Raw genomic sequence first — 24245 nt, 5'->3', positions numbered from 1 at the left:
GTTTTCAATTATAGTTTGCATTCAACATTATTTTGTATTAGTTTCAGGTGTAAGGCATAGCAGTTAGACAGTCATATACTTTACAAAGTGTTCCCCTTGATATTTCAGGTACCCACCTGGCATCATACATAGTTATTACAATATTGGTGACTATATTCCTTGTGCTGTACTTTACATCCCCATGACTATTCTGTAACTACCAATTTGTACTTTTTAATTCCTTCACCTTTTTTACTCAGCCCCCCAACCCTTCTCCCCTTTGGCATCTATCAGTCTGTTCTCTGTATCTATAAGTCTGTTTCTGTTTTGTTTGTTCCTTTGTTTTGTTCTTTAGATTCCACATATAAGTGAGATCATATGGTATTTGTTCTTCTCTGTCTCCATCTATTTTTTTAAAGATTTTTATGGTTTCAAATTCTGTGTTCAGGTGTTTAATCTATTTTGAGTCGATTTTTGTGTATGGTGTAAGGTAGTGGTTCTTCTGTTCCATTCTTTTGTGTCTGCCCAGCTTTCCCAACACCATTTATTGGAGCCCATTTTATAGATAAAGGAATTGAGGCTCAGAGATTTGGAAACAGTCTAAGTTGACATATCTCCTGAATGAAAAGTCAGAATTAGGACCCAGATGTGTGATTTTAAACTTTGTACACTTAACCACTAGACTTCCTGCCCTGCCACTTAATCCTTATATCTTTCATGATCCCATTCATATTGGAAGCTTACCTTAAAAAGATTTAGAGGCTGTATACACTTCTAGAAGAGATTAAGAAAAAGGAGCAAAGGTCATATTCTAGGCTCTTGGAAAAAAGCTGCCATACAACACTTTGTTTGCATCCCATTGGCCAGAATTTACTCACATGACTTTATCTTGCTGCAAGGGAGGCTGGCATTTGTAGTCTTTATTGTGAGCATTCATGTGCACAGCTAAAAATTATTGAAGAGGGGGAGGAACGATAATGGCATATAACAGTCTACCACCGTGTCTTAATTGAGAGACTCTATCCCCATCTTCTGGTTAGTAGATCATCCTTTCTCCCTCTCATACCTTCATCATCCTTTTGACTCTTCTTTCCATCATCATTTGAATATTCTCAAGTCTCTCATCTTTTTTTTTTTTTTTTTTAATATGTCTTTATTGATTTCAGAGAGAGGAAGGGAGAGGGAGAGAGAGAGGTAGAGATAGAAACATCAGTGATGAGAGAGTCATCGATTGGCTGCCTCCTGCATGCCCCAGACTGGGAATTGAGCCCGCAACCCGGGCATGTGCCCTCACCGGGAATTGAACCCCGATCGCCTGGATCCTAGGTCGACGCTCAACCGCTGAGCCACGCCCGGTGGGCTCAAGTCTCTCATTTTAATATGCTGTAACACAATACAACAAAAGAAAAAAATCTGTAAATAAAGGCACTGTGTATCCTCAGTGTTCACATTATATCCTTACACCCTTATGTAGGGCATAGGACATAAGTGTTTAAAACTTTTATGAGCAAATGAATGAGGGATTGAAACATTGTCCTTTAGCTTTTATCAGCTAGTTGACAGGGAGATGCTGCTTAGTTTTACTGATGGCACAAATAGTAGGACCAGTTTTATTGCTGAGAGTACCAAAGAGAGCTGTTGTGGTTTTACCACTTTATTAGTTACACTTGGCAATGGCATTTGGCAATGTACTCGCTATGAGCCCCAGTTTTCTCATCTGAGGAAATGAAGACTCCACTGACCTCACAAGGTTGTTATCATGATTAAATGACAAAACTGTGGTAAAGAATACACCCCTGATAAAACTATTTTTTGCTTTCTATGATGATTTTTAAGATCAAGTAGTATCTTTCTTTACCTCTACTATTTTATTTCTCTAAAATGATTTTAAAATCTAAGTGCCTTTATACAATGGAATATAATTTAGCTATAAAATGGAATAAAATACTAATACATTGTACAACATGATGAACTTTGAAAACATTGTTGGGTGAAATAAGCCAGTCACAAGGCCACATCTTATATGATTTCATTTATATGAAATGTCCAGAATAGGCAAAAAGATTAATGATTGCCAGGGGATGTGGTAGGGGAGAATGGAGAGTGACTAATGGGCATGAGGGTTTTCTTTAAGGGTTGATGAAATTGTTCCAGAATTAGATAGTGGTGATAGTTGTACAATTTTACGAATATATGAAAAGCCACTGAATTGTACTCCTAAAAAATAAATTTAAATTTAATTGTAAGTAAGAGAACATTTTTAAACTGTCTATAATTTTGGCTCACAATTTGTTATTGATTATTCTGAAACAGACATCAACATTTGCTTAATACCTTATATGAACTGAAGAGTGATTATCTCTGGGGAGTAGGGAGAGAAACTTTTTTTTTTCAGTGATACTTTTCTGTATTCTTTTTTTTTTTTAAATATATCTTTATTGATTTCAGAGAGGATAGGAGAGGGAGAGAGAGAGAAACATCAATGATGAGAGAGTCATTGATTGAGCCCACAACCCGGGCATGTGCCCTGACCGGGAATCGAACCCCGATCGCCTGGATCCTAGGTCGATGCTCAACTGCTGAGCCACACCCGGCCAGGCCTTTTCTGTATTCTAGAATGCACATTGTTATTATCCTGAGTCTAAATAACTTTTATAGTTTGAAGATGATGGTAATTTATACTTCTACCTAATCCAGGCTTGTATCTACATTTAAAAATAACAATACCACCTTTACTGATTAGATAGGTTAAAAATGGTATTCTGTTATTTTAATTTGTTACTGAAATTTTACCTTTCTACCATGATCATTTGTCAGTTTTTTCTTTAATTGTTTCAATTTCCTTTACCTCCTAGTGACTTGGATTTGAGTCCCAGTTAATAAATACATGTGACCTTTCACTAGTCACTTTATCTAGGCCTTAGTTTACTTTTTAGTAAAATAAGAGGAATTACACTTAAAATTATTGAGGAGTAATATAGATCATGTATTGAAAGTGCTTCGTAAGCTATAAAAAGTATATAATTGTAAATATTGATTTCGATTGATTTTTGTATTGATTTTGATTAGTTAATGCTTATGAGTGGTTAAGCTGACTTTGCTTTTCTTGCGTTCTTTGGAGAAAGGCTGAAAAGGCAGAGGTTCTTTCTTCATTAATATTTATTTTCGCCCTAGCCTGTTTGGTTCAGTGGTTAGAGAGTTAGCCTGCAGACTGAAGTGTCTCTGGTTCGATTCTGGCCAGGGGCATATACCTCGGTTGCAGGCTTGATCCCTGGCCGGGTCTGGGTCCAGGTCTGGGTCCAGGCCTGGGTCCAGATGGGTGCAGGAGGCAACTAGTCAATGTGTCTCTCTCATATTGATGTTTCTCCCTGCGCCCCCCTTCCACACTCTCTGTAAAGCAATGGAAAAAATATCCTTAGGTGAGGATTAAAAATATATATATATTTATTTTGGTGCAGTGTGGGATCTGTGAGATTTGGCATTAGGAGACCTGATTTGTGCTGCATTTCTGCTACCTATTAGCCATGTGTACAGGTGTAGTACATGATACAAATGCAGTTCTTTTGGCTAAGACCAGAAATGCTCAGTGATCACTTGGTTGGGCACACATCAGAGAGCTCTGTGAAGTGAAAAAACATTTATACATTTTCATGGAGACTGTGTTTAAATGGATGATATAAAAGGAAACTTGTTTATGCAAATTCCACTAACTGGGTTCCCCCGCCCCCGTTCCACCCCTCCCAGTTTTGTGAAATGGAAATTGGTCAAAGGTATGATTTGAAGCCCTGAGAAGGTCTGATATGGTCTTCTGAATCATCAAAGGCAGATAAACTTGCCATTTAACGTGATTTTTGTGAATTCCGCTCTATTTAAATCCCTGGAAACATGGGTAGTGCCTTATGTCTATCAATTATCCAGAGCACTGAATTCTGGATACTAGGGAAACAAGGGCGGCATAAACAACTCTACTGAGTAACAGATGACCTCTTGGCCTCCTATTTCTGACTCTGTGTTCCCTTTTATCCAAGGACAAGTTGCTACAAAAATAATAGAGTGACTCCCAAGGGTAGTCCTCCGACTGCAGCCCCGGAGGAGGATGGGTCACCAGCCCCCTTCCTGGCTGTTAGAAAATACCCCAGACGGGCTCTTCACCCGTGAGGAAAAGGCTTTGGGAAAGTTTTCTCTGACTCATTCACAGTGTAATTGTAGAAGAAAACTAGCTTCTCATTTTTGTTTTTTTGAAGAAACATGTTTCTTCTTTGTGTGAGTGTGTGTATAGTAAGGTGTGGTTAGGGTATGGAGTCCCCAAATGAATATTCAGATTAGCTCTTACTGGTAGCAAAGGGACTGTTTGCTCAGTTAACTTTTTTTTTTAAAATATATGTTTTTATAGATTTCAGAGAGAGGAACGGAGAGGGAGAGACAGAGATAGAGACATCAATTATGAGAGTCATTGATCATCCGCCTCCTGCACGGGGAATGGAGCCTGCAACCCAGGCATGTGCCCCGATAGGAAGTCGAACCTTGATCTTCTGGATCATAGGTAGATACTCAACTGCTGAGCCACGCCTGCCTGCTGGGCTGCTCAGTTAACTTTTATTATCCTGGGATGTTCACACTTCAGGGGAGGTGGGGAGTGGGGAGTATCAGTGTACCATGCTTATATATACATCAAGAACTAGTTGTTTCATTTGAAATGCTTAAAACAAAGGACAGTAGTTTTCCACAATTGAATTTCAAGTGTCCCTGATCCTTTCCCTATCATCGCCTTGTGTCTGAGACCCCCACCCCCATATAGCACACATTCCCGTACAAGGGGGACTTTCTTGTTTCTGAAGAATTCATGCGAGTCTGGGGATTTGAGTTCTCCTTGAGGGTTGTCTCCTCAAAGGAAAGTCCAGACTCCTTAGGTGTGGGCATTTGTGGTCCCCTGTAAGCTGGCCACAGCTCCCTTTCCTCATTTCTTTCTGCTCTACTCAAACCTTCTGTTCAGTCTCCAAAGGTTTTACGCTCCCCCTTTCCTGTTGCCCTTTTCCACGTTTCTCTGATTTGGAATGTTTCCCTTCGTCGGCTGCTATTCTCATCCTGTTTGTATCTTCCCCATCCCTAGAGGCCCGGTTGGTATCTTCTCCATAATGGTCATACTATTATATGCCGGCTGTGGGTCAGATGTTCTACGAGACCTATGTATTTATTTTGTTTCTCCCAGAGTTAAACAATCCTGTAAAAACAATTACTGTTCTTCTTATTTGCAAGTGAGAAAACAAGCGCAGAAAATTAAAAAGTGACTTGAACCCCGCTACTAAGTGGCAGGGCCAGTATTCTGGCTCAGGTCTTTTGGACTTGAAGGTTCAATTCCACCACACTGGTTTTCCCCTGAAGCCTTCTGGATTGGTTTAGCTACACCAGCCCCCACCTCACACTCTCTCTGAACATGTTTTTTTTTTTTTTTCCTTGCTTGGGTGTGTCTTGTGTTTGGCAGTCAACCATGTATTATTACATTCTTGGGTTGCTAACTCTTCTTTGCCGATAGATCTTTTCTTGTGTTTTTTTCTTCCCACCAAGCTGTGCTTCACAGGCTTTTCATGAGTTTTTGCTTGTCTATTTTACTTAGTGAATGATGTCCAGGAACAAGTAAGTTATTTCTCCTGATTGTTGTTATATTTATTTTTCTGTTTAGTTCAGTTAGTCATTAACATCCTACCATAATATTTATCTTAACAGTAGTCTTAGCAAATTATCCTTCTTTCCTCTATTTCTTCATTTTTATTCCCTTGAAAGAACCATCATGGCTGGAATCTGTACTGCCCCCAACCCCCAAAGAACCAACAAGAAAATTAAATGGGATGAATGAAGACCAGGCATTGCCACTAAATAGTTTGGTCCAATGAGATACCAGTTTGGCTAAATTCAAGCATTGTCTGTTAGACAAGGGCTGTTTGATAAAAGAATTGTGGATATAGTTATGCTCTGAACCTGCTTGGGATCTCACTTCAAGGGTACGAAAAAGTGTCTCATTGAGATTCTGTCTTATGTGCAGATTATAAAGTGAGCATTTATCTTGAGAAGGGGTAGCTGTGTGTGATCACTTTTTTCAGTTCATTCGTAGATAAATGTAATTAGAGTTGCTACAAAAGACTCCTATGTAATTCATGTTATTTGCCATCTAAACCTCCAAGACTTGGAAAGCACTCCCTCCCCAGAATTCCCACTGATGGCCATACAATTGAACTCTTCTTTCTGCTCACAGTGGTTATTTCCATGAAGTACATTGAAAATTTTACACAGATGCAAAGTAAACAGAATGGACTTTGGATTCTTTAGGTTCCCACAAAACATCACTAGGAGATGTAATCATAAAGTTAGAAACTGGGAACTGTGGGAATAAATCACAGGTAAGAATAGTGGTTATTGGCAGAATTTAAAACATGGATCTTCCATGCTTTGTGGGTATATTTTTATGTTTTCTTGATCTCTAACATCATTATATGGATTTAGGAGGTAACCAACTAAAGAGCTTTCTGGGAGAACGAACTATAGTATTGTACAACGAAGACTGAGTGTGGCTTTGTACAGTGGACCTCAGTGCAGCTGTTTGTGTTGAAACATCATAGGCTACATACTGTGGGCAAAGAGGGATGAACTTCTGGTAATCAGAGGCAATCCCGATGAAGTGCATTTCACTGTTTTTTGTTCAGGGGACAGGATGCACATTGGATATAACAGAGAATATGAAGTAAATTTTATTGGTTATTTTGTTGAACCCTTTAGTGTTTTCTCGACTGTGATTTGATATTCATTAGTGGACTGTGAAATCTATTTTGTGGGTCTTATTTAGCATTAAAAAATATATTATTAAATACAAGAGAATAGTGAATTGCACATAGTAAGGATATCTTTCTGTGAAACTCATTTTTGTCACACACTGAAATGTCTTTCATAGTGTGGATCATGGTCGAAAAGGTTTGAAAAAAACTCGTAAAGCATGGCTGTCAGCACAGGTTCCTAGGATATCACTGGTGATGTGCAACCCTTAGAGGATTCTCGGCTGATGCTAGAGACAACTGGGACAGAGGGGAGGAAAGAGAAATTATGGCTGAGTGTTCTGGAGGAGCAGTGTTGACTTGGTGATCAAGTCTGCTGCCTTGGTGAAGACCAAGTACATTATACACTGGAGACTGGAGGCCTTGTTGGCAGCCTATTTCAAAAGTAAACATAAAAACTGATTACAGCCCGGCCACCATAGCTCAGCAGTTGAGCATCGACCTATGATTCAGAAGATTGAGGTTCGATTCCTGATCAGGGCACATGCCTGGGTTGTGGTCTCAATCCCCAGTAGGTGCGTGTAGGAGGCAGCCAATTAGTGACTCTCTCATCATTGATGTTTCTATCTCTGTCTCTTTCCCTCTCCATTCCTCTCTCTGAAATCATAAAGATACATTTTTTAAAAACCCACTGATTACAGTTTCTTGGTTGAGGAGAGGTATAGGGACCCATGTAGGGAAACATTTTTCTTGAGATTTCCTCTTATTTTTCTTCCCCAACTTTACTTATATTTTGAGGTAATAGCTGAGTTCCTTTTGGATGTCGATTAGAGTGAACTGTGCCGTTTGGGGGATTGTTCAGCATCTGAATCCCCTTCATTTCTAGAGTGGTCTTCCACTGTTGCTATGGAAGCTGAAGGGGGTACAGACCCATGACTAGGGGTGAACTGGGTTTGGCCTCTCGGATCCCTCTGTCCTAGGACTTTGAATCTGGAGGGAATGGCACAGGTACATAGAGGTGGATTGAGATCATTCGTGGAAGCAGCAGGTACAGGAATCCAGTTGTGATGGCTGGTGACACCAGGGGTAGCCATGCTAGATTGGTGTCCTTATCAGACTATTTATGTGTGCCTATATCTTTCCCTTTTTATCCTAAGGTAAGCAGAGCTTGTTTTTCTTGTTTGCACCCAAGAACTCTGAGTGGGACCTGGAGAACATTTTGCTAAAAGCAAAATAAGCCAGTCAGAGAAAGACAAATATCACATGATCTCACTTATATGTGGAATCTAAGGATCAGAATAGATTGACGAACAAGATAGGACCACAGACATGGAAGCATGGAACAGACTGACAGATCTCAGAGGGAAGGCGGGAAGGAGGGTGGGAAGAGATTAACCAAAGAACTTATAAGCATATATGAACAGCCCAGGGACACAGACAGTAGACTGGTGGGGACCTGGGATGGGGTGGGGAGAGGGATGGATGGGAGGATGGGGGACATCTGTAATACTCTCAACAATAAAATAAATAAGTTATAGGAAACATGCTCAGTGGGTTTCTGCCTCCCAAAGAGTTTAGTACAGGACAGAGAGGGGCAGTAGGTGAATATGCAGTAGATACACTCAAAAATTAGTAACAGCCATCAGGGCTGGAGGGACTAAGGGTTGTCTCCTGGCATTCCTTTAAATTAAGGCACCTGTAAGCTTTGTCATGTGGCGTATCAGCAAGAGGCTCATGACATTTTTGAAATAAAAATTAATGAAAAATTAATGTTAGGGTGCAGCATAATATGGTTTCAGACATTTGTAAAATAGGGTTTGTTTTTTATTCTTTTTTGTTCTTTGTTTTTTTAATCTAAAAGATTTTTTTAAAGCCTTGAGTATGCTCACAGAAAACTGATTTCCTGATCAACTGTGAACTCTTTTTGAGTTTGAGCCAGTCAAAAACTTACTTTAGAAAAAGAGATTTAGAGAAATCTCAAGTCTTTACAGCAATCCTATAAAGTAGATACTTTCATTAATCCAATTTTACAGAGGAAACCAAGAGGTTGAAAAATTTGCCTAAGGTCACACAGACATTAAAGCTGGGATCTGAACCAGGTTAAGGTGACTCTAGGCTTCTAACTACTTCTGTTCTGTAAGGAACTTGAGAGGTCATATAAGTTCTTTTTTACTACACAGGATTTGAGCTCAGAGAACTTTAGAGGCTTGCTCAAGACCAGGTAGGTCCTGGCAGAACTGGGCTGAAACTGGGGTCTCTTTCTTACAGTTGTTTCTCTTATTGCCTACAGGAGGGAGCTGGCCCACAAACAAGTCCTTCATCGACCCTCCCTCACCTTTACACACTGTCTGCCACTTTCCTGCATGACCCCTCCAGGTCTGCATATTCCTTCCTGCACATCCATCCTCCTTGTTTCCCTTCCTCCTGGCCCTTTTCCAGAACGGTTGCTCCCTTTCTTTCTGTCTTTTAAAATCTCTAGTCTTCAAAGCTGGAAACAGATTCCACTTTCCCTGATCACTTGACTCCGGAAGTTCTTATTGCCTGTCTCTCGGCGTCTCCTCCACATCTGCTTTCTTGAGGTTCCCCCTGTATATGTTTATCTTGCCAGCTATTAATAGACTGTTAGATTTTGGTGGGCTCAGATTTAACTGTGGTACTTCTTTAGGTTCCCCCAGAACCCCATGCCTTGCCTAAGGAAGTGTGGCAAACTGAAAGGTCAGTGAAGCTGGAGGCCGAGAAGTATGTTTGAGCCTAGTCTTGCCACTCACTGGCCACTTGACCGTGGGAACGTCTGAAGCTGAATCTTCTCATCTGTGAAAGGGGCTGTGAGACTCAAATGTGGTTATAGATGTGAAAACCTTTTAAAGGTCTAAAGTTCAAGGTTTTATTGCAGTGGTACAAGAATGATTGAAAAGCACATGAGGTGAAGACAAACCATTCCCCACCCTCCATGTTTGGCGTGTCCACTTCTGCTACCATATTTTGACCCCTATATTCTGTGTTCTTCTGCAACCTTATAGTTGTATTAGTGGTAAAAGAAGAAAAAGTAGCAAAGCTTGGTACAATATGGCTTTTAGGAAAACACTTATTGACTTTAATTAAGCAAAGTACTATATTTACTTTGATCAGAAACCCTCTCAGGGAAAGTAGGCTCATTGGGAGCAGTGCAGAGAGCCCTGACCCATTGAGTTGTCATTGATTGTTTGAGCATCCCTAGAAGTTTATTGTAAATGAAGCAGCACTTACGGTTCTGAGGCATTCCTGGAATTGCTGCTATAGTTATAAGTGAGTAATTCTGTGTGGCAGGAGTGGCATATAGAAAAGCCGTAATTCTGACTTGCTTACGGGAAAAAATAGCAGACTTTGTATTTATATTATCTAGTCCTCTGGGTGGAATCCATCAGCTTTGCACAGTATCTTGTGATGCTTTCAGCAGAATAGTTATTCTGGGTCTCGGCAAGTAGGGGGGCACCGGGAGCAATAGGCACAAGTCATGTTGAAGGCTTCTGCGGGCGTGAAGCCCCTGGTGATGAGGCTGAATGGGAAGCAGAGACGCTTTCCCGGTGTTGATCAGTGTGTTAGGTCCCTGGAGGTTCACTACCCCTGTGGGGTGGGCCTGTGCCAGGGCCACCAGGACTTTCCGCCCCAGGCCTGCAGTAGTAGTGCCAGAGCAGCGCCTTAGCTGTAGGCTGGGGCACACGCAAGGCTGGGGCACTGTAATGATATTTTTAATGACAGCCTCTGAAGAGAAAGGCCTTGGAATGAGATCAGTTTCCTAGGTGGATGTTTAGACTATCAAAAGCACAAAAAAGGCATAGAAGACAGTGGTGTTGGTGATGGGGGCATTTTGAAGCAGTTTTTTTTCCTCCTCTGGAAGGAGCAAGATCCTTAGAATCAGGAGTCACGTGTTTGACTCCTGGCCACTCCCCTGACTGGCCTCTCCTGGTTTTTATGAGAATTAACTGCAAGTGCCTAGCTCCATGCATAAGATGTAGATACTGGAGTTCCCTCTCCTTGCCTGGAACTGTATTCCATCAAGCTGTAATCAGTTTAACAGAAATTATGGCCAAAATCTGAATGCTTACTGCCTGCTTAAACTCTGTTAGGCACTTTGTGTGCATTAACTCATTTAACTCCTAACAGCTCTGTGAGATATACATTATTTTATCCCCCCACTTAAAGCTGAGAACATTGCGGTTTAGGGATGTTAAGTGACTTGCCTAAGATTATAATAGCTAGTAGGTGGGGAAGGCAGAATCTAGATCCAGGTCAGGAGGAAGCCAACTCACAATTTTAGCTGCTCTGCCGTGTCATCCAAGATTTATGAAACAGGACTTTGATTAGTGACCAGTCTTTTGCTCAGAATTCCCATTTATTCTTTTGTTCTTCTGAGCAAGTGTGCAGCCCACTTTCATCTTCTGCCATAAAGCCTACATTATATTGCTTTAGCACTTAACTCCTTCCTGAGCACTTTCACATCTCTGGTCTCATTTGAAAAAGGCATCATGGTAGGAGCTTGATGAAGATTTTTTTGGAAGACCCTTTTGATCCTTACTCCAACCCTTTAGACAGGATGTTTTGTCTCAGGTTAATGGATGGGGAGACTGAGGTTCAGAGATTAGAATGACTTGCTCAAGATCACCCTTGCTAGTTGTGTATCAAGTCATTAAGAACCCACACACCCTGGTTATGGTGAATTTTCCAATGCATATGTTGCTTAGTTTGTCACCTTCATCTTTCATTGAACAACTGTTCAACTACTTATTAATCACCTGGCATGTGCTGGCGTAAAGCACTAAACAAAAGAAACAAAAATCCCTGCCCTCTAGGAGCTTGTATTATTATTTTTTTAATGTATCTTTATTGATTTCAGAGAGGAAGGGAGAAGAAGAGAGAGAGAGAGAAACATCAATGATGGAAGAGTCATTGATCGGCTGCCTCCTGCACCCCCCGCTCGGGATCGAGCCTACAACCTGGGCATGTGCCCTGACCGAGAATTGACCCGAGATCTCCTGGATCCTAGGTCAGTGCTCAGCCGCTGAGCCACTCCTGGCCGGGCTAGGAGCTTGTATTTTTGCATTAGTTTCCTCACCAGCCATAAGACTTGTGCTATAGTTTTTTAAGGTTTAAGATCTTTAATCTTAAAATTTCTTAAGGTATTAAACAGCTGATTTCAGGACATTTTCTAATTACATTAAATTTTTTCTCCTGAGTTCATTAATTCATCAACATTTTATTTTTATTTTCTACTTTAAAGACTAAAAGCTTTGATTCCTTTAAAGCATGCATAAACCCGCTCGCTGGAGGTGTGATGGTTTCTTTAGTAAAAACGATCAGACACCCAAAGTATTTTATTTTGATTGTCATTGATTTTAACCGTCATCCATTCTGTTTTCGTCATATAAATCTGGCAGTGGCCTTTGGCCGGAAGCACTAATATTCTGATGATCATATTTGTGAATATTAAGATGGTCTGTTTTTATGTCTCTTTTCTTCACTATTCCAAAGTTAATTGTATGTTCTTCCTTATATAGATACCTATATTTCAAAGGATGTCCTTGAAAATACAAGAGGGTTTCAGTATCTTCAGAAATAGATCCCTGGAATGGTGCATTTTGGAAAACAGTTGTGATGTCCCGCCTCTTGCAGCTTAGTCCTTGGTCAGGCTCATAGGATTATGTTTAGTTTCTGTTACTTTTCCCTCATTCAGAATGTGTCAGATGTTCCTGTCTCTTGCATAAGATTTTATAAATTTTAAAAAAATTGAGAATCTAAAAAATCCCCCTCCCCCTTTTTTTTCTTCTATGTAAAGTGGCAACTACAAGATTGAGCCACAAAATTAATCCTCTGTCATGGAAAGACATTTCCTTTCAAATCCTAGAAAATTTATAAGTAAATTAGGGTGGAGGAACTCATTGCGTGTCATCAAAAAGCTTTTGATTACTCACTTTTATCCTTCCCATTTTCTGAGCTTCATTGTGTTCATCTGAGTTGGGAGTGGAACCCAGTGAATCATGTTATTTTTAAAGGGCATTGTGTGATTCCAACTGGTCAGTTTTTCTAACATTAAAGATTTTCTTTTTGCATCTTATAGCAAGAAACTTTAATAGACTTCTTGGAATTATCCAAAGTATTTATAAACTGACCTTGCTCTTTTCCTACCTGTTGTAAAAATAAGTAGCTAGAACATATTGTTTGGTGTATTTGGAAAGAATTGTTATTTGAATTAAGCCATTACACAAATGCTGTAGCACCAAAGACTGCTTGTCATCCTGAGTTGAGGACAATTGTCATTGCATATGAATTGAATTGGATCAGCAGTCCTAGGTTTATTTAAGTGCTTAGGATGATACATGTCTATTAAGCTTCTCACATTTTTAGTTAGAATGTCAGTTTCCTGAGAATAGGAATTTTGTTGTTACTGAATCAGCATATACAACATCACAGTACATGCATATTGTCTGGAAATTCTGTTGCTGATCTTGTTTTCTCAGAGTTTAATCTCTAAACTAAGCATCACAAATTGATACCATTTTTTATCCTGTCCAGTAATACTGGAGATTAGTTTGGAAATTAGGTACAATGTGATTTCATTCGATATAATGTTGCTCACAGTGGAAAAAGAATAATGGAAACACCAAACTCTGCTTGATTGCAGGTTTTCACAGAATCCAAGTTTTAGAAGACTCTTAGTGATTTTAGTCTGATCCTCAAATCTTACTTGAGGCCCAGAGCAACCCCACAACTTCTCTGAGTTTAAGTAACATGTGATCTGATGGTGCATATTTAAAGAGCCTGGACCTGGTGGAGCTTATAGGTCTCTTCCTGCTCTAAAAGGCTCCGAGTATGTGCCCCCTTCCTGGTTTGAGATGGGCTTCTTAATGCTTTAAAGCATGGAGCTCATCTGGTTAAATTTTATTCATCCTTGGCAGCAAATTATAATGGCATGCTGTATGAAACCTGGGGTAGAAAGATCCCAGACATGCTTTTGGCAAGTACTGCTGCTAAATTGGCTAGTGCTGATCTTTGCCCAGATGTAAAAAGGGGTATTGGAGGGATTTTCCTATTCTTGAAGCTGGAGGAACCAGACTGGTTCCTCCTGTCTACAGGGGCTTTGCACATGCTAACCCTTCACCCAGACTGCTTTCTCCCCGCCTCCCCAGATAGCCATTACATCTTAGGTCAGTATTACTTCCCTCTTGAGCCCCATGCTAGATCACATTCTTCTTATATGAGCTCTCTTTTTCCTTCAGCACATTTTAAGCTCTTTGTAATTACCTGTTTCTGTGCATTTTTGTTTGATTCCATTAGTCCTGTAGACTGTAAGCTTCATGTGATCAGGGACCATATCACTCTTGTTGTGGCCTCCTGATATAGCTCAGTTTTTGGCACTTAGAAGTGCTCAAAAAATACTTGTTGAATGAATCTCCTAAATGTGACTTTTAAAACCCTGCTTCTGAGCTGAAGCAAGGCATTAGCATGTGCTAATTTCAGGTTGTTGTTTTGATGCAGAGCAGAATATCTATTCACATAATTAAAACAATTGATTATATTACATTTGAAAAGCTGAAAGTCTAATGATTTGTTCTTTGAATCTTGTTAAAATTTTCCATGTAAAAATAGCTGAGTCAAAGTTGTCACATCAAAATTCAAACTTGTATCTGCCTGGCCTCCTATCATTACTTTTGCTTAAGTCATCCATTGCAGAAAGTCTTCCCAAATTAGCCCTCACCAGTGTTAGTCACCAGTTAGCTAGAGGTGCAGATGATGACATCGTGACACACTATTGATTTTAGATCGCTTTTATGTTTTCCTTTGTGTCACTTCCCACTTGGACTGTAAGGCACTGTGGGAGCAGTGGCCTTGCAGCCTCAGAGGTAACCCATCCTCATGTCATTCTCTCCAGTCCCCCTCCACTTCTGCCGCGTTACACCTGGAACTGTGCTCTTCCTAAAGCTGAATGCTGATAAAATGTGTTGTATGACAGACAGAAAACTGAGACAATAACCTGTATTAACTTGGAAACTACTTTCAGATCACTAAGGGTAGTTGTTCCTTATTTGCAAAAATAATTTGACTCTGCTGTTGAAAAAGAGAATTTGTGAGCAACACCAAAGAAAATTGTTAAAACAATACAGATCTCTGTGTGTGTGTGTGGGGGGGGGGGTTGGTTTCGGGGGTGTATGTGGTTGAGTGGGTGGCTGTGAGGCACTTTAATTCTACAGAACCAAGCTGATATTTAGTCGTCTTTAGTAGGCTTTGAGGTAAGGTTGGGGAGTTGGGAGGCAGCTTTATTTGCTACCTAAGTTTTCAAGTGAGAATGCTTGATGAACTGAAGTCGTTGTCAGATTTTTCCTAGGCCCTCCCCTTTCATCATACCATATATTGGTTTCACTGTAAAAATGAGGCCAAGGACAGACCGCTTTTGGAGGAGGGTAATTCTAAAGGAAATGGAAATAGGAAATAAGAGGGCACGTCTTTGAGCATCCTAAACTATTGTTCACAGCCTCAGGAGAGAGGTGGTTGATGGAAAAGGTGCACAGTCTTCACTTACAGTGGACAGGCACTCTGCGCCAGGAAGCAAAAGTCCCCGGCTTCCTTTCCTGAAGCAATGAGAATAACATCATCTTTGGTGTTTACACCCTAAGCTGCCTCTCTGTCCCCTCAGTGTCCTCATCAGTGTGTTTTCCCCCTCCTCCCAAATGCTTTTTTCTGCCCACTTCTGGTTTGGGCTGCCTCCCTAATGAAAGAAGTGCCTCCTTCTTTTCTGATGCAGTTACTTCTGCAGCTGATTTATTTATTTATCTTTGTTTAGCTCAGCTTGGAACCGGCTTTGCAAAATAGAGAAGAAAATCCAGTCTGCTTTTGGGGGACATTGGACAGCCGAATAAATGCAGGTATGTATATTTGCATATTAAAGACAAAACAAAATAGCTTTTAAAAATGATCTTGAAAATGATCTTGAACTTGTAGGGCTACCTGTACTATATATATCCTTTAGTTCTTAAATATTGGTATTTTAATTTTTGTTCATTTCAAATGTAGAATGTGCTGCTTTTAAAAAATCCCATGGTCTTAGGTGCCATAGATGTTAATAAATGTTTATCTGAAGTAGAAAAAAAGAAAAGAATTTGCTTCATAATTTTCTCAGTGTGTCTGATGGGTTGGTGGTGTTAACCTAAAAATAAAAGGCCAAAGTGAGAGGCAACTAGCATTTAAAAAAAACAGCCCCTGAGTACAAAAGTATTGGAAGTACAAAGTACAAGCTAAAGTTCCCTTGTAATCCCTCCTAGATATTTTCCGCTGTTAATTGTATTGTATGTTTTACCAGATTGTGGATATATATAACCAAAAGATCATAATATACATATGATGCTTTTTTTTCATTTTATAGTATGTCATAGACATCTTCCGGTGTTGGTTCATATAACTTTATGTCAGCTTTTTTAAACAGCTGCATGGTATTCCTGTTGCTGTTACTTATTTTGTTTAGTGAGTCCTCTCCTGTTAGACATTGTCAGTTGTATTTTTTCCCCCCATTTCAAATGGTGCCACATCTTGTGTGTATATATACAATTATGCGTACTTGCCTGATTATCTACTCAGGGTGAAAGGGTATCACACTGTCTTTGATTTCTTCCCCTACCATGTCTGTATAGAATCTCAAGGACAAAGGCTTATCTCAAATTAGGAAGCAGACATTAGCTACTCTGTTTTCCATCTCTGTTTTTCATTGTGGGGTGAAAAGAAAAGAAAATTCTTTTCTTTTTTTAAAAATATATATTGATTTCAGAGAGAGGGGGAGGGAGATATAGAAACATCAGTGATGAGAGAGTCATTGATTGGCTGCAGCCCGCAACCTGAGCATGTGCCCTGACCGGGAATTGAACCCCAATCTCCTGGATCCTAGGTCGACGCTCAACCGCTGAGCCATGCTCAGCTGGGCTAGAACTTTCTTAACAGTTGATCTGAATCTCAAAGTAAGTTATGAGCTTAGTCTTTCACCCTGGTTTCTGGCAGACTCTGGCTTTCAGACTCAGTTTAGAGATCAAACGAGTAAAACAATGCCTCTCAGTTTGTAGCATTCAGGCATACCTAGTTTATGCCCCTCCTGTAACTATCTTAGCTCACCAGGGCAGCTAATAGACCAAGCACATGAATTTGGTGTGACTATTGTCCATCCTGTGTGACTTGTTTTGAGGAGCTTCCTTGGGGCATTCTGCAAGCATAGAAGTTTCTGTGCTAGGTATTGGGAAACAAAGATGAATGACACAGTCCTTGTCCCAAGGGAATTCACAGCATGTGCAAATGAGAGACAGACACATGAATAAAGCAGTAGTAAGTCAGTGTTGTTAGTGCAGTGTGCTGTGGGAGAGGGCATCTAACTTAGGGAACGGGATGAGGGTTCAGAGGCAGCTTCCTGGAGGAGTTAACATCTGAGCTGAGTTCTAAAGAGAGTTGAAGTTTGCCCCAAAAGGGTCGAGGTGGAAAGGTAGTCTTGGTCGAGGCATCCACATGAGCAAAGGCAGGAAGGTGATAAAAACGGCATTGGTGGGAGGGTTCGGGGTGGGGGCAGGTAACAAGAAGATGGCAGCTTTGTGGGTGTGAAGCATCAAGTAAGAGGCTGGGAGTAATAGAAGCTGAGACTAGTGAGGCTAGCTGGCCAGGTCACAGAGGGCTTCTGTTAGGAGTTTGAGATCAGTGTGTAGATTAGTGGGGGGCCTTTGGAAGATCTGACTTGTGTTACAGAGATTACTTTGGGGACTAAGTGAAGGCTGGCTTGGCAGGCAGGAGAAAAGTTGTGACTTCGGGTCAGGGAAATTAGGTTGTAGGCCATTGGTGTTGAGGTGAAGAGAGGAAGAAAAATCGTGTAGGGGTTTCCCTTGTTTCCCTTTTCTTTCTGTCCTTGCCCGAGACTAAGTTGCTGAGGTTGGCTCTTTGATCCTAGGTGCCTTCCCCTTTTAGGAAGCTCACATAAATGGCTTTTCTGCAAGTTTCTCACCAGAGGATTCTGACCTTTTCAAAGCAAGGCTGCCCACCCTCATTCTGCCACAGTGTGTTGCCCATCCTCCTGCCTGCCCATGGGGTGCTGGGGACCTGGCTCCATTTATTAATTTTCATGACCCTTCCATGTAGTTTATGAACATGAGTTCCTAGTCATTTTGTGTACACTGTGTAAGAGCCAGCCCTGGGCTGGCTTCTGAGGGCATGAGGATAGATAAGACATGGTTACTGCCTTTACTGAGCTTGCAGGTTAGTGAGACAGACATAAAATTATAAGACAGTGTGACTCATGCCATAGCTCTATTCAAAAATGAAATGATTCCAGTAGAATTAGCAGCAATGTTAGTATCATTAACATCAGTGTTTCAGAATGAACCACATTTTTCAGCTATAGCTTGTGTGCAAATAGAGAAAATAAATTTAAGCCATGCCTAAAATGATTCTGATTTTTGAGAATATGGTCTGACCATAATAAATTAAATAGAATGTGTAATTGATTATTTTCCAATTTCACCTCTCATAAGCTGTGATGCATTTGATTTTCAGGGAGGGAAAGGGCAGAGAGAGGTACTTACCCAATACTACACATATTTCTGCTTGCTTACCTTCATAACACTCTCTTTACCATTGGAACTTTTAGTACATGGCATGACCATAGTCTTGTTTTCCCTTGCAGTATCTAAATATAAAAGAGGACTGCAATGCCATGGCTTTCTGTGCTAAAATGAGGAGCTCCAAGAAGACCGAGGTGAATCTGGAGGCCCCTGAGCCAGGGGTAGAAGTGCTCTTCTATCTGACGGACAGGGAGCCCCTCCGGCTGGGCAGCGGAGAATACACCGCGGAGGAGCTGTGCATCAGGGCAGCGCAGGAGTGCTGTGAGTACTGGCTGCTGCCCTGGGCTCAGGGCAGGTTTGGGTGGCACATCATCCTAGAAGCAGATCTGGGTGTCTCTGCCCCTGATGTTGAGTGGAGAGAGGCTGGACTCTGGGAGTCAGAGATTCTGCCCTGCCTCTGCCACTTGAATTTTACCTTAGGCCAGTGACTTGAATTCTGAGAGTTTCACTTTTCACTTTCCAAGGGACAATGCTTGCCTTCCCTGGAGGCTTAGTTTTATTTCCCCACATCTGTGAAATTGGAATAGTATCAGCACTAAATGAGCAAAGCACCTAGCACAAAGTCAGAGGCTCAGTAACTGGCATCTCTCAATATCATTGTAATTGTTCAAAACTTCTTAAAAGTATGATTCATCCTGCTGCTCTGACCTGCCTCCTCCTCCCACCCCCACCCATGTGATGCTGAGGTGAAGTGAGAAATTGAGTGTCACTTTGTGGCTTGGTCAGATTGCCAAGTTGTGAAAAGGACAGTGAGGCTGTGAACAAAACCCATTTTTTTAAAAGTGAGGCTCGTCTTACTAAACGTAGTCTGTTTCCTTCAGAAGGCGGAAACCAAACCAAATAACAAAATAAAGCTCTTTTCATTATCCTTTAAACTGGGGGTCAGTGGCAGTTTTTGCCTGCCAACTTTTAAATGACAAAGTCATGTCAAAGAAACTTAGAGATCTAATCCACTTAGATCCTGTAGTGACAACTCTGTAAATATACTAAAATTCATTGAATTATACCTCTAAAGTGGGTAGACTTTGTAGTATGTAAATTACATCTCAATAAAGCTGTTTTTAAAAAAAATCAACTCAGCCTGGGCTGGGTAGCTTATTTGTTTGGAGCATTGTCCTGTACACCAAAAGGTGGTGGGTTTGATTCCTGGTCAGGGCACACACCTAGGTTGCAGGTTTGATCCCCCGGTTGGGGTGCATGCAGGAGGCAACCAATCAATGCTTTTCACATTGATGTTTCTCTCTCTTTCTCTCTCTCTCAAATCAATAAAAACATATCCTCAGGTGAGGAATGAATAAATAAAAAATACGATCAATTCATTTTATGTAGATGAAAAGGTATGATCACTAGCTATGATGACGACAGTCCGCTCCATGTTTTATTTATATCATCTTTAGCCCTCAGAACAACTCTATGGGGATAGTATGATTATTTCAAGAATCATCTTCCTTGTTTATAATACAACTTGTCTAGAAAACCTGTTTTCTTTCTGATATATATCTTTCTGCCTAAAATGCTTTAAATACCATAGTTTTAATTTAAAAAAAAAGAGAGACTGGCGCTATAGGGAGAGGTATAGCAGACCCTTACTAATTAAACATAACACTAGGTAAAATTGGTTGAGCTATAGATTATAAGGGAGAAATGCATTAATATTCTACAGTTACTTTGACTAGATAGCAAAGTATATAAGGAACTGGCTTTAGACAAGTGTTGGACTGTAGTTAGAGAAAGGTCAGGGCACTGCTGCTAAGGGAAATGAGCAAGCCTGTGAGTCCAAAGACAGCCACAGTCGCTGGATCTCCTGTAACCCTGGGCTCAGGACCAGCCAGCCAGTTTGGGGCATCCATTTCTAAGCCCAGTCTATGGAGAATGAGCGGTCTCTATTTTAACTGACTCAGGAGAATGTTACAAAAATTTATTAATTTTGAAAATGCGTGACTTTGGGATGCCACACATTCTTGTAGCTCACCATTATTATAGTAAGTGATGTTTGGGGGTGGTATTGTTTTCTTCCATGTTTTTTGCTATTATATGGCAAATTTTTGTATTTTTAGCTCTCATTATTTTGCCTCCTCAGTAGTTGTATCTTGGCTTAAATCCCAACTTTGCATTTTACTAGCTGAATAACCTTGAATCAGACTAAATTTCAGGAGCCACAGATTCTTTATTTGTAAAATGGCAGAAATAATACCTCATTAGGTGTAGGAGGATTTAAAGATAATAAATGTAGCATATGTTAGCCTAATGACTGACAGCCCTAAGTAAATGTTAGTATCACTATTATTCCATACTTTTATGTAAAAATATATCTTTGATCTTCCTATTTAGAAATACTAATATTAGAATCAGATGGGTGATAGAATTACATACAGATCCATGATTATAAATAAATTATGCTTCAAATATATATGTCAGTGCACATTCAAATATGGGTATGTATGAAGGAAGGCTAGGTTTCTAGGCCAGTCCACAAAAGCCAATTTGTGAATGAAAACTATAGTGTACCTGAAATGTTGTCCAAACAATACTGAACCCAAAAGCCATTTGCCCATGGTTCCAAGAGAGAGTGCTGTTTGAAGTTTAGCTCCATCTTCTCTGCTACAAGGAGGAGAATAACTTCTGAAGGGGTCACTCCCAAATAACTTGAGACGCAGGAATTGAAATGAGGTATTTGATCAGAGGCATCGAGATGTCAAAGCGGTTGTAGCTTCTTAACCCATTGTGCTCATTGAAGAGGGTCCCTGCCTAGGTGGGCAGGGCTGGTGAGAGTTCCCATCACTGCCTGTCTCACTTCAGATGTCTGATTTGGGAACCAAGGACCAGTTACCTCATATTCTTGAATTGTTTTTGGTTAAGTTCACCATGTCTTAGTTTGATACCTGGCTGCACATGAAAATACCAGTCAGTGTTGATTATTTGCAGTCATTTTCCTCCCTTCTCCACCTGCTTTTTAGATTACAGGTCTGTGTAATTGTAATCATGGGCTCAGAAGTGAGTGAAAAGGTCCTTTCCTGGCTCAGAGTCTCCCTTATCTTTTCCTTTTTGTTTAGAGGAAGCAGTTGGTGGGGTGGGGAGGCAAGGGAGCTTATTAGACCACCTTTGTTAAGCATACAGCTTCTTCTTAGTTGACTACTAAGAATATTTATGATAACTCTACAGAGTACTTAAGTATATTTATTATTAATGGTAATAGATTTTAATCACTGACAAAAATCACTTTGGTTATTTATTCTAACACATAATTTCATGTGCTACTACCAGAAACTTCTTTGCATCTTTAATGTATAATCACAGTATGTTAGAGTTGTTTAAACATTTTTTGTATGAGCCAGACTGGGGACCTCTCAAACTCTAAGAATGTTTCTGATTATGATTAGCAAGGTGAACACCAGGTTGGGGTCTGGGAACCTCTCAGATGGCCTTTTTTAAAAGCAGGTTTTGGTAAGACTATGTTATAGACACTAGTGAGAAATATGAGACATACATTTAAAAATGTTTTAATCTGATTTGCTAGGAACTACAATGCATATTCCTGGGGAGCCATAGTTGTTAATGATTTTGATTAAAACTGCTTCATTGAACATGGTTGGAAGTCTTACCTGCCCTAAGAAGATATGAATGTGACCTAGATTCTTTTTGGATAAGAGAATTTCCTATCTTTGCATCTGTCATGCATTGGAAACAGCCAAATGTATCTGCCTTCGGTTTTTGATATGTTCTTTACTTTTCCCCAGCTATCTCTCCTTTGTGCCACAACCTCTTTGCCCTATATAATGAGAGCACCAAGCTTTGGTATGCTCCGAATCGCACCATCACAGTTGACGACAAGACTTCGCTTCGGCTTCACTACCGGATGAGGTATGAGTACTTGCCTGGCTTCCTCTTGCAGGGAGGGATGATGGTTAGCCTGGAGCCCTGAGTCACTTACCAAGAAATATTGTAGTCATTTTTGTAATTTGTAAGCTTCGTCAATGCTTGGTATGAGAAAGGACTTCTTCAGTATTTGGATTACAATTCAAGATTAATTTGATCACCTTCCTCTGTGACATTATAGAAAAGAAATTGTTATGATGCAGAGGGTATTTTGAATAGAACTAGTGTACTGTAGCAGAGTTTTTCAAATGGTGAGTCATGGTTATGAATTTATTTAGTGAGTTGTCACCAGAATTTTCTTAAACAAGAAACAGGCAAGAATAGATAATATCAGCATATATACATACCCTAAGAATGTTGTTTTTGAAAACTTTTGTTGGAGATACATATAATACATACGTATGTACAAGGTGATCATATGATAAAATATATTTCTTACTAAAAGTTGCAGCTAAGGAGCTTGAGAAGCACTGCCTAAAGTGGTCTCCTGGAAGTTCTAGGTTGGCCTTGCTCTGGGGAGTGGGAATGTTTGGACCCATCTCTGAGGGCTTTGTCTAGGGGGGCTGTAATTTTTCTTCCGATGGGTACTTACTTGCCTTTTCTCCCACGTTGTAGACCGTGTTAAATGTCACAAAGCCTCCCAAGGTGGCATAGTCAGTCAGTACCTCATAGCTGTAGTCTCTTGAGTTTATAAACATATTTGTTCTGTACCTAGAATTGAGAGTATGGTGGTTAGATAGTAGTTAAACACAAGTTAACATGTGTATTTAGCAAAGGAACTCATAAATAGGGTAGGATCTTAACTTACAGAGATGTGATTAAATCAGTGTGTTAGCTCAGGTGTTGATAGAATGCAGGGACAAAAGCCCTTGGGGATCTCAGAGGCTCTCCACAGTATCTTAGCTGCCATTTCCTTTTGGAAGTCAGTAGAGTTGTTTCCATTCCAGAATGGCCTGGATGTTTTTCTCAGAGGAAGCTGAACCAGATTTACTTTTCTTGATAATCATCGTAGGGCTGACTTTTTCTCTTCTTTCTGTACTCACCCAAGGTTTCACCTTATGAGGAGAGAGGTATATGCTGTGTGAGATTTCATGCCCCAGATTTAGCGAAACATTCACCCCCGCATACCCAGCTGAGCTTTCTGACTATATTTGGATTTGTTTTTCAAAGTATAATCTTGCTTTCTGTGGCCTGGGGATTGACTGTATCATCCAGCATTTAAACGTGTGTTTGCAGTTACCAGTCTAGGATGGGAGCATGTCATTGAGTTCTGGTTCTTTCCCTCTAGGTTTTTCTACTTGGCTTGAAATCTAGAATGGTAAAATTGGAACTTGGAAGAGACTCGAGTTTACCTGATTCAACTCTTCCAACTTTTTAGGGGGAAATTGATGTCCCAAAAAGAGAAGTGAGTTTCCCAAAGTCACACAACTAGTGAATCACCTTGTTGGTACAGAGCCCTGTTGGAGGCACTTGTTTTTGTTGGTTGTGTGAATTGCCTCACTATAGACAGCTGTCTTTTCCTGCTCCCCAGTCTGTTAGCTGCCAGGAAGTGCAAGTTGCTTCATTTTTGGCACCTTGACTTTGTACCTGACGTTGTGCTTCAACAGGATATTGTGTTTTTACCGCAGACTCTTTGAAATTGGGAAAAAAAGATCCCACCCTAAGCTCAAACATTTGCATTACAACAAACTACAAAAATTTTGAAAACTCATAATCTCACCACTAAAGAAGGTATAATATGAAAATAAATGTTGGCGACTATTTCAGTGGAATCTCAGTTCTATTTTGGGATATAATCTTGTACTTCAATTATAGTTTTCTGTTTTTAGATAATGATTTTGATAATTATTGTTTTATATCTTAATGTAAGATAAGCATATTCTTTATTCCTTTTTAAGAAAAAAGTTTTCTTCTCCCCATCTAAATGGATTTCATTATCCATTGGTAAATTTCTGGAAAAACCTGAGGAGAATTTGTTATGTAAAACATCTGTACATAAGCTTAGACT

At 40.2% G+C, this 24245-nt stretch overlaps 1 protein-coding gene across 4 annotated transcripts in view; it reads left to right on the top strand.

Moving 5' to 3' along the window:
* JAK1 (Janus kinase 1) overlaps positions 1–24245 on the top strand; it is a 144585-nt gene that overhangs the window by 75562 nt on the left and 44778 nt on the right. For all 4 annotated transcript variants that reach the window (XM_081145546.1, XM_081145544.1, XM_081145545.1 and 1 more), the window contains 3 exons: positions 15559–15640; positions 18424–18622; positions 22099–22222. In XM_081145546.1, coding sequence (XP_081001672.1) covers positions 15635–15640; positions 18424–18622; positions 22099–22222 — 329 coding nt within the window. In that variant the 5' untranslated portion in view covers positions 15559–15634. The remainder of the gene's footprint in view (positions 1–15558; positions 15641–18423; positions 18623–22098; positions 22223–24245) is intronic.

Source organism: Miniopterus schreibersii, assembly GCF_964146895.1.
Source record: "Miniopterus schreibersii genome assembly, chromosome: 8".
Lineage (NCBI taxonomy): Eukaryota > Metazoa > Chordata > Mammalia > Chiroptera > Miniopteridae > Miniopterus > Miniopterus schreibersii.
Note: the sequence above shows the minus strand (reverse complement) of the source record. Positions and strands in the feature narration are given on the sequence as shown.